Source organism: Arachis hypogaea, chromosome 19 (genome assembly GCF_003086295.3).
Source record: "Arachis hypogaea cultivar Tifrunner chromosome 19, arahy.Tifrunner.gnm2.J5K5, whole genome shotgun sequence".
Classification (NCBI taxonomy): Eukaryota; Viridiplantae; Streptophyta; class Magnoliopsida; order Fabales; family Fabaceae; genus Arachis; species Arachis hypogaea.
In genome coordinates this window covers 3,865,667-3,882,836 of record NC_092054.1, presented here as the reverse complement: position 1 = coordinate 3,882,836, position 17,170 = coordinate 3,865,667, and the positions used below count along the sequence as shown (strand labels likewise).

The following is a 17,170-nucleotide window of genomic DNA, read 5'->3' as shown; positions in this document are numbered from 1 at the left end:
CTAGATATTCAAGCTTGTTAGTTTGTTAGATTCTTCAAAATTAGTTAAATTACTACTTATGCATCCAGCTGTCTATATAAACCAATTTCAGATTCAATGAGAAGCAAGTCATTCATTTTTTTTCTCCAAATAATATTTAATATAGTATAAAAGCTTGTTATTTTGGTGGTTTCTATTGGAACTGATTCGGTATTGGTGTATGATAGGATAGTGTCAGAAAATTCTTGAACGGGAGAAAACTTTAAAATGTTGATGGAGTGAAATGGAAATATATTTTTTGAGAAACTTACATCTTTAAAAATGAATATCATATTCTTCTCTATATCATATAACTTATACTTTTTATATAGTCAATCCAGTAGGCCAGAAAAACAGCTTTTCATAGTTCTTGAAAAAAAATTTATTTTACTGAGATAGTAGGGTGGATGCATGGCATGCAATAAAGCCAACACAAACACTCACATTTTTCAAAATTATTGAGATGAAACACATCAATATTTGAATTATATTATGGAAAAGTATATGGAACCAAAATATCACCAGCCAAAAAGTAAACAAAACCGTTTAATTAAAATCACTTTTTGAATAATATGTTTAAAAACCGCTCCTGAGATCACGGAACATAAATTAAAACCCGATTTTTCATGGAACCCAAACACATTTTAGCTGATTTTTGGCTGATATACTTTTGGTTTCCTAGTTGTTTTATATTATAAAATGAGCGTGATTATAAAGTGGGAAAGAGTGAGATTATTATTTTTGGAATTGTTTTGCTAAATCTCTATATATAATTATGGATAAAAATGAGTCGAGTCGAACCGAGTTTTGACTTTGACGAGCTTGACCCATATTATAAATAGATGGGCAAAATCTAGACATATTATTCTTTATAAGCATTTTTTTTAAGTTTAACTCATGCCTGTTTAAAGTCCAACAAACCCACGAACCCATTTAAAAAATATGTTTCGCAAATTAGAACTCAAAAAATAATAAATTTATAACATCTAAATTAATAACAAAAAAAAATTCCAAAATTTATAGTTCATAATTTATAAAATAGAAAATCTTTTATATATCAATCTTTAGTCATAATCATATTTACAATCTATAAACATTTTATTTGAACAAAAAAATTACAATATTAATTAGTATTAACTATTGATTCTTTTTACTTTTGTTTTGTGTTTAATATAAATGGATACATAGTTGAAAGTATAATAGTTAAAATCTCAAATTAACTCTTAAAATTTTTTGATTTTACGATTTTAAATAAATTAATCGATTTTACGAAATTTGTACTAAGTCTAAAGATTTTACAATTTAAGTCTTATTAAGATTTTACGTTTTACGTACTTAATTTACTTTTTTAATTTCACATAAAATCTCAACTTTTTTTACTTTGGTTTGATTGAAAGTCTAAATTAAGAATAACTCATTTTTATAAAAAAAAATATTTGGATGAACTGATCCAACAAATTTCATAGACTTTTTTTTTAAGCTTATGCCTAACATTTTTAACTAATAAATTTTACAAAAAGCCCAAGTCTAACCTGTTTAATAAAATAGGTCAAGCCAAGCCGAGCCACCAGTCCTTGCTGAGTATCCCGGCCACTTCCACCCCTATACACAATTGAAGTTACTTCTCAAAGAAATAAGCACTAAATTATATTCAATTAAAGAAAAAGGAATATTAGGTATTTAAACTATTACTCATGTACTTTGTTTTTCTAAAATTCACTTCCAATTATTATTTGTTAAGTGAGGGGACAATTGATCCTTAATCATTCGACCAAAAATTAAAAAATAAATATTTTTTGTGATGTATTAGCATGTAATATGTCTAATTTTTTATATATTAAATATGTGTGTAAAATAAATTTATTGTATATTTTATTTGAATATGAAGTATTATCTTATTTAAATGATAGTCTTCGCATCTCTGCTGTTATTGAGCTACCGATGACTTGAACTTTTTTTTTTTTGTAGGATAAAAAAAATTAATCAGAATGTTGAAATTCCAGATTTAAAAGAAGTGATTCTCTTGTATTATTAATAAATTATAATGCCAATTTGCATAAAGAAAAAGGAACAACTCAGTTGTGGCTTTAATGGACACTTGGACAGAATAAAAAAAAGAAATTATGGAATTGAAGAGAACATTTATATATTGCATTGATGTGATTTAGATTTCATAATTGATGATAATCCTCGAATTTCCAAAGCTACAGTTGTAATTCCATTTGTACATGCTAAAAATGATTACTTGACTTGTTACTGAGTTAATTATAGTATGAAGTGAACTATATATGAAGCATGAAGAATAATATGGACAATTAGTGAGTAATAATAATTGAAAATTTGAAATTAAAAAATCATTATTTTTGAAGTCTTCCATAGAAAAATAAATAATTAGCATAAGATCAATCAAGGACACAAATTTAACACTATCAACAGAAATAATGGTAAATGAAAGTTTCACGAAAAGAACTACTAGAAGGGCCAATTTCAATTTCTATGATTTGATCATTTATTTTCTTTTTCTGCATGGCCAAAATACCATGATTATGCAAATACACACACAAAAAAAAAAAAAAAAAGAAATCAGTAAGTAGTGTATAAACTAAGGACACAAATATACATGAGGAACATGTGCTATATCAGGATAAAATCAGAAATGGTCTTTATATTTAGATCACAAAGAACTTGTTTGGGTGAGCTTTTAATAAAAGATCTTTTTTCGAGTTATCTTTTTTTAAAAGATCTTATAGAGAAGTAAAAGTAATTTTATGTTTGGATATCTCATGTAAAAAGATCTTTTTATTTATCAATTATGTTTGGGTATAACAATATAAAAGTACTTTTTTGTTCATTTATTACATAAAAAACATCTTTTTTTAAGAAAAAAAGATCTTTTAAAAAAAGATGTAAATTACAGCTTCTCAAAAAAGATTTTTTTTTTTTTATTTTACTAGTACTTTTACTTTTACTACTAGAAATTTGCCAAACACGTTAAAAAATAAAAAAAGATATTTTTTCATTGAAAAAATATCTTTTTTTAACAAAATAATGACGCCCAAACATGCACAAAGTCCTAAATACCTCAAGTGGCATGAAACTTGGAACTCGAAGAAAGAAAGATCAAGATTAGAGATTGGTTTTGCTTTGACCAGTGAAGATGGCTGTAGAAAAGAAATGATTTGAATTGCAAGTGCAGTGCAGTCAGTGTTTTGAAAGAAAACTCCAACAAAAGTTAGTGGATCATCTTTTAATTTCTACCATATATTCTTGTTCATATACTTTATCCAAAGAGATACTTTAATTTGTCTCAAATCAATAATTTCCACACTATTGATGCCTTTTTTCTTTTGGAGATCCCTTCTATAGCCATAGGAACGCTTCTTTTATTGAATATTAGAATTGCAACTTGAAATGAGTAATCCTCATCAGCTTTTGTTTAATACGGTTTATTAACTAAAAATCAATATGAATTGAACTTTCTATGCTGAATTAGAATTGAGTTTTAGTTCCATTTTATTCTATAGCTCGTGTAAGAAGTGCAAAAATTAGATAAAGTTAATTTATACGTAACTAATTTTAGGATCAAAATTATTGTATAGATAAATATATAGAACAACTGATTGATTAAAATGTGTATTTTAAGAACTTTAAACTATGTTAGAAAAACAAATATAGTATATCATTCGAATCTTATGTATATTTATAAACTATCTAAAGATTATAATATTTTTGAGTGGTACAAAATTTGTAAAATAAATTGTTAAATTGGTCTTCGAAAAATTATTCATTTTCTAAATTAATTTCCAAAAGACATCATCAAAACATGCATGGGGATATGAAAGAAGAAGGAACCTTAAAACCAAAATACACAAGTGAAAAAAAATGTTTACTAAAGTTATCAACTCATTTCACGGATAAAGTAATTTAAGAATTTAATTGATATTTTGTTTCTTTATTCTATATCTTGATGCACACGTATAAACTTTCTGTACGGTAAGAAAAATAAATCACAAAAATTTAGTTTAATAAAATAAGTTTGCAATGAATGATAAATCATAGACATAAAAATGCATGAGATATGAAACTGACATTTTTAAAAGAGATGTTTAAAAGACATGAAAAGGTTAAAAGCATAATATGTATTTAATATTTAATTTTAAAATCTTACCTTTTAAATAAAAACTCTCATTTTACTATTTTTAAAAAGTGCTCTTAAATAGTATATCAATAAATATTGTGTTTGGAGTTCGTTTGCTTAGCAGATTTATAGAAGAGCCTTTTATTAACCATTTGCAAGCGGCAAAAAGAATTTTTCGATATATCAAAGGTACTTTAAATGATGGTATTTATTATGAAAATACTATTGAAGTGAATCTTGTCGGTTACACTGATAGTGATTGAGTTGGAGATATATAAACAAGAAAAAGTACTTCAGAGTTTGTATTTCATCTTGGTTCTGGTACAATTTCACGGTCTTCAAAGAAACAACCAGTAGTTGCTCTCTCTACAGCAAAAGCAGAATATATAGGTAGCAAGTTGTGCAACGCAAGTAGTTTGACTAAGAAGAATTTTTGAGGAATTAAACGAGAAATAAAGTACTCCAACAACAATATTTTGCGATAACAAGTCAACTATTACACTTTACAAAAAATCAATATTTTCATGAAAAATGAAGCATATTGATATTCGACGGGTTCATAAAATTAGAGAGTTGGTAAATAAAAAAAAAATTGTGATCGAGTATTGTCCAAGAACAAGTTGCAGATATATTTACAAAGTCAGACAAATTTATTTACTTATTTTACAAGTTAAAAAAGATGTTTAAAATGATAAATTTTACAAATTTAATTTAAGAGAAGCAGTGTTAAAAAATTAAATTAAGTAGTATGTAAGTAATAAAAATTAAAAAAAGTCAAAAACAAAATTCAATTTGAATTACAAGTTCATGATTCATCACCAAAATTTTACAAGCTTCTTATACTATCAATTTATACAAGTTGAATTCAACATAAAAGATTTCACAATATTCATTAGCATTCACTATAATTAATTTATTGTCATCACTTTTGATTCTTAGCAATTAAGAAATGTTATCTTGGTTAACTAGTTGCCTGTAAATAAGTTTAAACTTATGTATTATGTGTATGTTCTTTAAAATGAAAAAAGATAGGATTATGTGTAGTTTTTCTTTATTTTATTATTTCATATGGATGTCCGTGAATTTGAGAAATTGAAAATATGGTAATATTATTTATGGGGATAAGTATTGAAATTGTCCCTAAGGTCTGTGATGAAAATCAAAATCGTCTCCGACTTTTGTCCAGCGCCTTGTGTTTTGCTCAGCAGCTGCTGCAGCAGTTTCATTGGAAGTTGATTTTCCAGCAATTCAATGTCTCTCCAAGTGTACATCAACTAGTCAAGCTTCAGCTTCAGTGCTTCTGGACGTGTCGAGTCAACGTTGTCCATGTAATAAAGCAAAGAGCATCCATCCTCAAACAGCATCCAAATCAGTTCCTCTTCAGTAAAGCCCTTAAGTACATCCTCATGGTACTGCTTCTTCAGTTCCCCAATGTTGCTTTTCACAACTCCATACAAATAATATGCTGCTTCTTGCTTGTTACCATTATAAGCTTCTTTACTGTATTCTTCAATGTAGAGGGATGTCCATTGACTTTTCAAGTGTTGCCCTTGTTGCCTCAGCTTTTTGTTGCAGTTATGAATAGGACCAAATGATATCATCTTGGGTATGCAATACTTATAAAAGTTGCGATTTTGACGCAAAAAAAGAGCAACTCTTTGTATCTTGGGAGTGTTTGTTTCATTATCTTCATCAAATGTTTGATTCACCAGTTGAGCAAGCCTTGCTGCATTTGCCTCATCTGCCATATGATAAAAAGAGTAATGTTTCGAGCGCTCAAAATCAAGTACTACCATTTTGGTTTGGGATATTATGTATGTCTCTGAGTAAAAGGTAGAACGAGCGCTCAAAATCAAGTATATGATTCTATTTAGACCTATCTATGACTCTGATAAAATCCAAGTCAGCCCCTTGTGTTTTGCTCAGCAGCTCCAACAATTTTATTGGAAGTTGATAGTTGGAATTATATTTAATGCGTGCCATATATATATAGTGCTATAAAGTTATTGAAAAAATTATTGGACATCCAAGTCTTCTATTCCCTTTAGTTATAACTAGAATATATAAGACTATGAGAACACATTTATTCTTTCACGAATTATGAGAAGGCATGAAATAGAAATGAGAATATGAGATATTGATTATCATTACGGTAGTTATGTAATTTCAATATATAATATTTAAGAAATATTGTTAGAATTAAAGTTATATTTATTTATTTATTTATTTATTTTTTGGGGTCAAAATTAAGAAACATTTTAAAATAGTAAAAGAACATTACATAACAACACTGGCCATATAAAAGTAGTCAAATTAAAATAATCATCAAATGCATTACAACACATAGACAAAATAGGAAACACCATTCTTCTTTTAAGAAATTTAGATAGAAAAAGCATGATGCTGATAGGCCACACGCACAGACATTTATTATTTAAAGGTTCAAATAATACTAGAACTAATTGTTAGGGTGCATGGCATACCATGTTTGAATAAAGGTGAGAACTAATGCTGTAAACGCAGCCAAAACAGCAAGCAGAGACCAGGGAGAATTGAAATAAGTACTGCGTGCTTCAGCCAACCAAGTCTTCCATGTATTTGAGTAATGCTTTTCAATCTGAAACTTGACTTGAATATATTTCTTGCTGAAGACGGCGGCATCGACAGGGAGGAACTGATTGAACATTTTAGTGGGCAAATCATGGGTAATATCATTAAGGAATTCTGCCAGTTCTTGGTCGCTCCTAAGCAAATTTTGGATAACACCAGCTGATCTAAGCTCCTTTACATCCTCGGCATCGTCTATCAAGGAATCCATGAAAGAAAAGAACGAACAGCATTCGAAGGTATTGCGAAAGTCTGGACACATCTCATACGCAATGAAGTTTCGAAAAAGATAAATCGTGACATCGTTGTAGACGTAGCAAGGAAGGGTCAATTCTCCACTAAACCATCTTGAGGTGAAAGAGATTTTATGCCACTTCCATGTTCCTTCATTCTCGTTTTTTACCTTCTTAACCTGGATCCCTGAATTTTTGAGATCACGTATGTTCTTGTAAGTTTGCCAAACTTGGGAGGGAGGAGGAGGCATCTGATTACCACCATTTTGCTGGCTTGGGATATTCTCTTCGGTCTCTGTATCAACCACGAATGAGCGAACAAAATCAAGTATATGATTTCTTGTAGGCCCGAGTATGACCATTTCCGTTCCACTCCGCGTACCATCGCCCATTCCAAGAAAATTGAGCATTAAATACTCCAAGTCAGCACCTTTCTTTGCACTCAGCAGTTGCAGCAGTTTCACCGGAAGTTGGTTTTCCAGCAACAAAATATCTCTCCATGTATACATCAGCTGATCAAGCTTTAACCTGAGTTCTTCTGGGCACTGATCGTCAACGTGTTCCATGTAATAGAGCAAAGAGCATCCATCCTCAAACAGCATCCAAATCAGTTCCTCATCACTGTACCCTTCAACTACATCCTCAGCAAACAGCTCCTTCAGTTCCCCAATGTTATCTCCTACAACTCCATACAAATAGTTTGCTGCCTCTTGCTTATTACCATTATACAGGCTAACTTGTTTAGTGTATTCTTCAATGTAAAGCCATGTCCATTGACTTTTCAAGTGTTCTTGCTGCTTCAGATTTTCATTCCGGTGATGAATGGGACCGAATGATATCATCTTGGGTGTGCAATACCTATAGAAGTTGGGATTTTCATGCAAAAATACAGGAACTCTTTGTATCTTGGGAGTTGAAGAAATTTGATTATTATCTTCAAATCTTTGATTCACCAGTTTGGAAAGCCTTGTTGCAGAGTCTGCCATTATTATTGTCCAATAATGATCGGGATTTAATTTGCTGGGTGTAATAACGGGGTAACATCCCTTACATTTATACAATAGACCTAATCATGCACTATCGCTAACTCACGATAAGTATAGCATTTCTTTTGTCCCTTTTATTTCTATCAATTAAGAAAAAATAAATAAAAAGATAAGGATACAATACGTTCTTTGGCTGATTTTTTTTTTTTATATGATTTAGTAGTGTGAGTTATGCTGCGTTATGATCATTAGGGGGGAGTTGATCATTAGGGGGAAATTACACTGTTATGACGGTGTTGCTTTTAGAAATTTGGGGAGAAGAAATTGGTAGGTCCAATTTCAAGGAGAGAGGAAAAAACACAAATCTGTGGGACTGATTTGTGTGAGAGAAATTCAGTTTGCATCAAATCGGACCCACCGATTTGTAGGAGTCCTATTTTATAAATGGAGAGTGTAGTAATCGGATCCACCGATTTCAGGTGGCAAATTTTTTTTTTTAATCCGGGAGTGCACCAATTGGACCGAGCGATTTGTGTGGTACGCGGTCAGTGGGTCTGATTTGCCTGTAACTGCATACATAAAATGAAAAAAAATCACAGAAGCCTCATTTCTTCATCGCCGGTCTCAGCTGATGTTCTTCCTCTCCTCTCATTCTTCTCCGTCATTCTTGTAGAATAAATTTCAGTGAGTGTGAGAATAGGCAAGTACGTATACTGATATCGATGATAGAGTTGTGTTGAAGATTTATTGTTACGGGCAGATTTTGTTGCAAACATATGAAGAAGTTCAATTTGTGTGTGAAAATTCAGTAGATGTTGTTATTCTGTTCACATTGTTATTTGAGGAATTGAAAGGTGTGATTTGTGAGAAGATAGATTCTCAAAGATCTAGGAGAGTATTGTGTATTTTGTACAGGTATCCTTTATCTGTGTTTGGTGGGTTCGTTCAATTTCAGACCAAGTACGTGACGGATGAAGCGAGTATGCATGAAATGTTTTCAATGTATATAGAAAATCGCCACCGAATGTCGTGCATCGAGTTGTATGTTGAGTTTGAGCAATCTGAAGCGGACCGTAACATTGAATTGGAAGATTATAATAGTGAAAGCGAGGATGAATTTGAAAGTAACTATGAGATCGTTGGTCCAGGTGAAGACGAAGATGAAGCTGGCGGCGCCATGAACACAGATGTGGCGGAAGTTGCAGATGCACTAGCAAACCCACATCCGTTTCAGGAGCCTTCTTTCATGCGGTCGTTGGATTTGGAGGCTATGCACGCACCGGAGTTTCCACAATATATGAATTCAGGTGCGTAAAGCTAGATAGCTGTATGAAACTCTTAAGTAGCAGATCAATATGTCAGATAAGTAATATATGTGATATGTGGATAGTCATTTGTGACCATAGCATTTGGTTTTTTTATTAATTAATAGTTCTTTGTTATAAGTTATATTTAGTTGTTCTTTACGTAGATAGAATAGCGACAAAAAAAGACTATTATGATCTTACAAGGTAAGGTATATTTATTAATTGAGTTGTAATAAATGATTTATTACTGAGTACACAATAAAGGATTTATTATTTTTGATGTATGCAGTGCTTCCTATTGTGGCGGATGGTGAGTTCACAGTGGGATGGAATTCAGTTCAAGGGAGGCAGTAATCAAGGCAATGAAAGATTATACCATCCGAAGAGGTGTAGACTATCGGGTATGAGTCGGAACCTCCTACCTGGAGTAATCCCTCCCGAATGTGCTTCATGGTCGGTGGGAATGTCAACATAATTACCTAAATGTGAGTGTTGTGACCCCGATGCCATGAAACCAAGCAGCTGACTGAATGAAGTTTGCTCTCCATACTCAAACTGCCGACCACCCCAATACTGTTGATGTACCAGGACTGACGCTGAAAAATAATCAGACGGATGCGTCTCAAGAACATATGGTACAAAATACCCACCCCCCTGTTGTGGCGGTTCCGGTGGCGGTGGTGGTGGAGGTACCGGTGCCGGTTCCGGTTCCGGTGCCGGTGGTGGTGGAGGACCTTCTGGATTCTCTTCCAATGCAAGGTTCGACAATTGCAAGTGGTCACCAAATGCTTCTTGGTACCAATGCATTTAAATTTCCAATGGATAATGTAAATGCACCAAGTCATCAGAGAGAGTGTGACTATACCGATTGGTCCACTGCATCACCCAAGAAGAGTGGGTATTGGCCCAATCTTGATTCTTAGGCCCAGTTAGAACTTCGCCGTGTGATGCACCTAGATCCCGCTCTTGATTAGGAACACCTTGGCTCAATCTAAATTGCCTCCTGACTCTATCAGATGCATGCCACTCGATGCATTCAAAAGATATAAGTGGCACTGTGGCACTCTAGATAACCGAATTATGATGGATGTTTAAAGGAATCACGTCTGGGTCGATGTTTCCAATGCCATAAGCCTGCCAAACAAACTGGACACATCGAACCAGTCAGATGATTATACAACAATTAATTCACTAAACAAGTTACATACGGTACTTTAATTTACCAACATACCTGTCCTTCTTGTAGATCATCCAACAACCTCCTGTAGTGCGCAAGCGAATTATATCGGTAGGCATAATTTTCACGGTCTCAATTACGCCACCTGCCGTCGGACAATCCATTAGTTAACTTATCTTGTGGAAAACAAAAAACAATTTCTATCATTTCTTTCAATGCATACTTTAATCAAATTTACTTGTTTGCAATTGGAAACACTCGGGGATTACCGGGAATTAGCGCTAGAAATGGTAGCCGGATCCAAGCCCAAGTGAGCAACAGTGTCAATGGACCGTCCATCTCTTTGCAGTCGACACGAGTTGTCCTACACAATGATCTATACAAGTGTGCCAGGTATGCCGAACCTCAACTAAACTGTATGATCTGACCAAAGTTACGGAGCAAAGGTAAAAATTTCCAATGCACAGCTGCACTCGATTTATCTCCAAACAGAATTGTCTCAAATAACAACATTATGTGACACTTTACATACATCCGAATGTGCACAACATCATTCAACACTATACGATCTCTCAAACCCCTAAACCATGTTAATTTTATAAAGCTCCCTCTACACTCCGTCTTCCTCGGTGCAACTCCAAATTGGTGCAAGCACTCGGCTTCCAATGCCTCAAAACTACTCATGATCGGTCCTGTAACCGGAAGACCATTTGTCGGCAGACCGAGAATTATCGCCACATCCTCCAAGGTCACGGCACACTCATCAACCGGAAAATGAAACGTGTGAGTCTCAGGCCGCCATCTCTCAATCAGAGCATTAATCATTGCTGACTGACATGGGATAACTCCAATTTGGGAAACATAATAAAATTCAGTCTCGCGTAAGTGTGACTCAACAATTTGGTTGTATGGATCCGGCGGCTTTAAATGATCACACATCAACATCCGTGAGCCCTACAATATCACGTTTCCGCTATAAGTACCAGTATAATATAACTATATTATCAAAAACACAATTATCGTTACATGTCTATTATAACTAATTCCAGCATAATTGCATTTCAAACATACACAGTAAATCTGTTATACAAAAATCCTTTAATCATATTCATTACCTTATAACAAAAATTATTTAACCTTAACTAACTAACCAGAATAATTTCACGACTAAAACTATTTATTCGTAAAACAGCATACTAATTTTATTATTGTTATTATCAAGGTTTTGAAAACCAAACCGGTCATCGAACCGCTCTAGCTACTGGTTCACTGGTTCATAGGTTCAACCGGTTTGACCGTGGTTAAACCGAAAAAACCGTTTTATAATAAAATAAAAAATAAAATATAAATAAACACATTAAAACATAATTATAGTCTAATATAGATATACAATGCACAAGTTAAAGATAGAAAATATTGTCTGTAGCTGAGTCAAAAAGTAAAACAAATTGATAGGTATTGCACAACAAACACAACAGGACCTGAAACAAAAACACAACAGCTGAAACAAAAAAAAAAACCAACACAGAGGAGGGGCAGCAAGTCGGCAGAGATCGAGAGCAGGGACGGTGCAACCAAACAATGAACAAAACTCAAAAAACTTTGAATCAGTAACATAGTGCAAATTCAAGAAACTTTAATAAAATTTAACTATACAAACAGACAATAAAGCAGTAATAGAGTTATAAATCTAAAATTTATCATCAAATATAATCAGTGAGCAAAGCCAATCAATCAAGCATTGACTGGGCATTCGAGAAAAATAAAGAATTAAAAAGAACATTTAAATCACAGCAACAACACAACAACACCAATTGAAACATTTAAAAAGAAAGCAACCAAAAAGAATATCTAAAAATCACCAAGGTTGAAAACAATAAATTGATCTCAACGAATTAAAAGCTAAGCTTCCAGGAAAGTAAAGAATACCCAAAGCTGGCAGGTGAAACAGAGCAGGAAATTAGAAGCATAGAACATAGCAGAGCAGATCCTGAGGAAGAGGGGGAACAGCACTGACCGGTGAAACAAAGCTGGCGCCGGCGATGGTAACAAGTGAAGTAACAACAACAAAGTTTACAGCTTAACTAACAATAATTATTCATCCATACCTAAACATTACCAGCAATCCAATAACAATACAACAATAATACATACCTAAACATTACCAGCAATCCAATAACAATACAATCCAATCCAATTATTCAATTGAAACAGGCAAACATGCAATAACAATCCATTCCAATAACAATACAATCCAATCCAATAACAATACAAAGTTCACATTTCTGAACCAGTAACTTAGTTCAGTTGAAACAGGCAAACAATTATTCAATCAATTATTCAATCACTATATCACTATATCAGTTCACACTTCACAGTTCACAAAAAAAATAATTATTCAATCACTATATCAACATATCAGTTCACAGTTGAATGACTTGAATCAGAGTTCAGAGTTTCACTATTTCAGTAAATCATAAATTCAGAGTTGACAGAGCTTCACTATATCAGAGTTCACATAGCTTCACTATATCAGAGTTCAATCATAAATTCATAGTTAATAAAAAAATTACCTAGAGAACATGCAAGAGACTGTGGTTGCGGAGAGGGACAGAGACACCGAGAGGCAAGAGACAGAGACACCGAGTGACCAGAGACACCGAGGGAGACAGAGCATACAAGAGTGGTGGAGCAGACGGTGGCTTCGAAGGTTGAGATGGCTGCTGCTCAATGGAGGCTTCGAAGGTTGCGCGACAGAGCTCGAAGTCGAAGGCTTTCTCTCAGAGCTCGAAGGCACCTTCAACGCTTCAACCGAACATGCAGTAGGCCAGTAAGGAGAGTGGGAGACAGACAGCGACGCCGAGTGGTGACTGGTCGAAGGGAGTGATTGCTCGCCGGAGGTGACTGGTCGAAGCCTCGAAGGAGCTGACTGCGCGACGGAGGTGACAGGTCGAACGAGGTTATTGCGCGACGGAGATGACTGCGCGACGGCGAACCCGTGTGGCCGTGTGAGCTGGTGAGATCGTGATGGCGTTCTCTACTTCTCTCTGAAGCTAGATGAGAATGGTGAAGGTGAACTGTGAAAATGAAAGTGTGAATTGTGAAGGGAATTGCCAAATTAGGGATTGATTCATTGATTTAGGGTTTTAGAGCTCCAAACGGCAGCGTTTTGCTGCGAAGCTCAAAAATCAGCCGGTTTACAGTTCGGTTCGACCGACCGGTTACCGGCCGGTTCACCAGTTCAACTTCGATTTCCAAATTTCACGGTTTTTCTTATTGTTCAAACCATCTTTGTGACCGGTTCACGGTTCGACTGGCCGGTTCGAACCGATTTTCAGAACATTGGTTATTATTATTCATAAAACAGCATACTAATTTTATTATTATTATTATTATTATTATTATTATTATTATTATTATTATTATTATTATTATTATTATTATTATTCATAACACAGCATAATAATTTCCTAATCTAAGTTTAGTTACTACTAATTTATTGTCTAAATTTTAATGAATTAAAATTCAATTATTAATGATCATGAATAAATTAATTTATTACATTTTTATTATTAATCATAATAAATTATTAAACTCAATTACTACTGCTAATAATAACTACAATCTACTCTAAGGGAGTATGTACAGATCTGATCTCATTCTCCTTCTTCTTTCATTCGTTCATTAATTATAAAAAAATTCAATTATTCTGTAGAGCTTACCATACCATATCATATCATACATACATACATACATACATGATTAATTCCCATTTTAATTTCTATTTCTAACTACCTAATAATAAAATCATACACACATACATGATTAGTCTCTACTTAATGCCATTACAATATATATTGCTAATCAAATTTAATATTATCACTATTATTATTATTAAATCAGATTATTAAAAAATAAAAAACTTACATAATTTGGATCTCCAAGATAATTAATAATATAAAACTCTGGTTGATTTACTTCTTTAATTTTTGGTCTTCTTGACATTTTCTTTGAATTCTGTTCAAGATTTGTTGTGGTCCAACAATGGTGATGCAGGAAGAAAGTGGTGGGGTTGAGTGTGTGTTGAAGAGAGGGAGACGAGAGTGAAAGAAAGTGAAAGAGAGTGAAAGGGATACTGCTGAATCGGGGAAAATATTGGTCTTTTGTACCAAGGGAGTCACGGGCCAACCAAGGGAAGCAATTGCATGCGTGACGCGTGGACAGAGAACACAAATCGAACCCACCGATTTGTGCACCATCCGCGTCCTGAAATCGGTGCCTCCGATTTCCTTCCTACCACTCGGTGCCACCGATTTCTTCTACCCAGCCGTCACAAATCCGTGAAACACCAATAAACCCCATATCGCTGCTATACTCCATCAACGAATTCATATCAAAATTAAAAAATTCTACGTTCTTTCTTTTTTTTTTCTTTTTCATCCTGATAATAATAAAATAAGGATAGAACAGTGCTTTTCCAAATAAATGAGTGGACAGAATGAAATGGATTCAATTCAATAACGCATCAGTGCTTTTTCTCAAAACACTACGTGAATGTGAATAGGGAAGCCAATCAATTGGGAATTGACTCATCAACTGATATATTTTTCGTGTGGGTTAGTCAATAACATTATGTGTCCTTGAATCGGTTCCTTAACTATCATACGTTTTTTCATAATTAGGATCATTTAGTATTACTTATATTTATATAATATACCTGTATATTTGTTCTCAAATTTTGTATTTTTATTGTCTTGATTCTTCTAACACTTATATATACTCTTGTACATTGTACTTTTGAGAATAACTTGAATAATATACTCTTCATATTATTCTCTTGTTTCTAACATGATATTAAGAATATAAATTTTTCTATTTTTTTTTCATAAAAATTCGTTTATAACCTCTTTATTTTCCTCATCCGATAGTGTTTTTAAACCTCGTTTTTTATCCTTTTCCGGCGCTTTGTTTTGTCACTGCCGCCACCAGTATGTTCGTCTCGTCGTCACGATTCTAACGTCTCCAGACTCGCCGCCAACAGCCACCAGATACACCTTCACATGCTGCCTGAAGATCGGTGTAAGTTTCAGGTTCTCCTCTCTCTAGACGTTGATCAACGACACCTAGAGCACCATGTGTTGAAGCCAGAGAAGTGCACGGACCCGCTCCAACCCGCGTCACACCCAACCAGGCTCACCTCTTTGACCCGGTGCCACCTCCCTCTCCGTGTCAGCATTGATGCGTCTTCCTTCTCCTATCACGTGTTGTCACGTGGCCTATCTCTGCTGACGTGGTATCTGACGTAGCGGCTAACATGACAGATCGTGGGACCCTCTCTAAGATTTTTTGGTGAGTTCTTTCAATTACATCCTCAGCAAACAGCTCCTTTAGTTCCCCAATGTTACATCCTACAACTCCATACAAATAGTTTGCTGCTTCTTGCTTGTTACCATTACAAGGACCTACTTCTTTACTGTACTCTTCAATGTAGAGGGATGTCCATTAAGATTTCAAGTGTTGACCTTGTTGCTTCAGATTTTCGTTGCCACGATGAATGGGACCAAATGATATCATTTTGGGTATGCAATACTCGTAGAAGCTGGTTTTTTGACGCCAAAAAAGAGGAACTCTTTGTATCTTGGGAGTTGAAGAAATTTGATTATTATGATCAAATGTTTGATTCAGTAGTTGGGCAAGCGTTGCTTCCCTTGCCACCTTTGCATCATCTGCCATCGCACATGATACAACAACACCTGAGACTATTTAATTGAAAAAGTATAAGTAGACAATGAGAGTATTAAACAATATGAACAATAAATGTTCAATTCAATAGATATGTAGATAATTATATTCATTATTTTTAATTGAATGATTATTTCTTTTGATTCAATTTACTGCTGCTCACTGCTCGTACCACAAACAAAAAATCAAAATTTATTAACACTCACTTCTAAGTTAGTGTTACAGCCCAGCCCAAAGGATATGCTGGCCGACCCGATCCGTAGGTCACCTGACCCGAACGGGCGGGTGAGATGCTCAATAACTGACCCGGACACACGTCTTGCACAGCTTACCGTTATAGCTGTATTGGGAAATTTCGAGGAAGGTGGGTCTGTCTTTGCGGGACCCACTCCTGATAGGGTATATATGGGGAAGAACCTACCCCTCTCCCCCAAGGTACGTCACACCCCACTTGATCATTTTTTCGCTTGCATACTTGACTGACTTGAGCGTCGGAGTATCTTTGCAGGTGACACCCTCCATTTGGCGAGGAGCTCGGGAAACCAGTTACAATCGCCTACCACCACCAAATCTGAGAGACGTCCCCAATCCGTTCGGTACCCGACTAACTGAACAGTTAGTATTTTAGTAAAATATTTTTATAATCATTCGTCAATCTTTTCAACTCATGTAATCAAACAGGTAAGAAAGGTGCGTGTGTATATTTTTTTAGGAAAAGTTTCATACATTTCAGAAATAATGATATTTTAGTGACTTTACTCGTTGTTTTTAATTATAAAAAAATATATTAATTAAAATTAACAGATAAAACTATTAAAATACTAGTATTTCTAAAATATTTTTCGATAATTTATTAAAGGCTGAATTTTGATGTTCGAAACGTACTTTATTACCAAACCTTTATGTCTAATGTCATCTTCTATTTTGTTAGTATATTATGTGAAATTATGTTACACATAAAT

The 17,170-nt window shown here is 34.0% G+C and overlaps 1 protein-coding gene across 1 annotated transcript; it reads right to left on the bottom strand.

Annotated features, from left to right (window-relative positions):
- Window positions 1-6,505: 6,505 nt before the first annotated feature.
- On the bottom strand, window positions 6,506-8,074 carry LOC112776834 (UPF0481 protein At3g47200). Its single transcript, XM_025821096.3, has one exon. It carries the CDS (start codon window positions 7,980-7,982, stop codon window positions 6,615-6,617), a length of 1,368 nt encoding a protein of 455 aa, XP_025676881.1. The 5' UTR covers window positions 7,983-8,074; the 3' UTR covers window positions 6,506-6,614.
- Between the last annotated feature and the right edge of the window lie 9,096 nt (window positions 8,075-17,170).

Coding starts and splice junctions, on each gene's coding strand:
- LOC112776834 (XM_025821096.3), bottom strand. CDS start 7,982: ATGGCAGACTCTGCAACAAGGCTTTCCAAACTGGTGAATCAAAGATTT.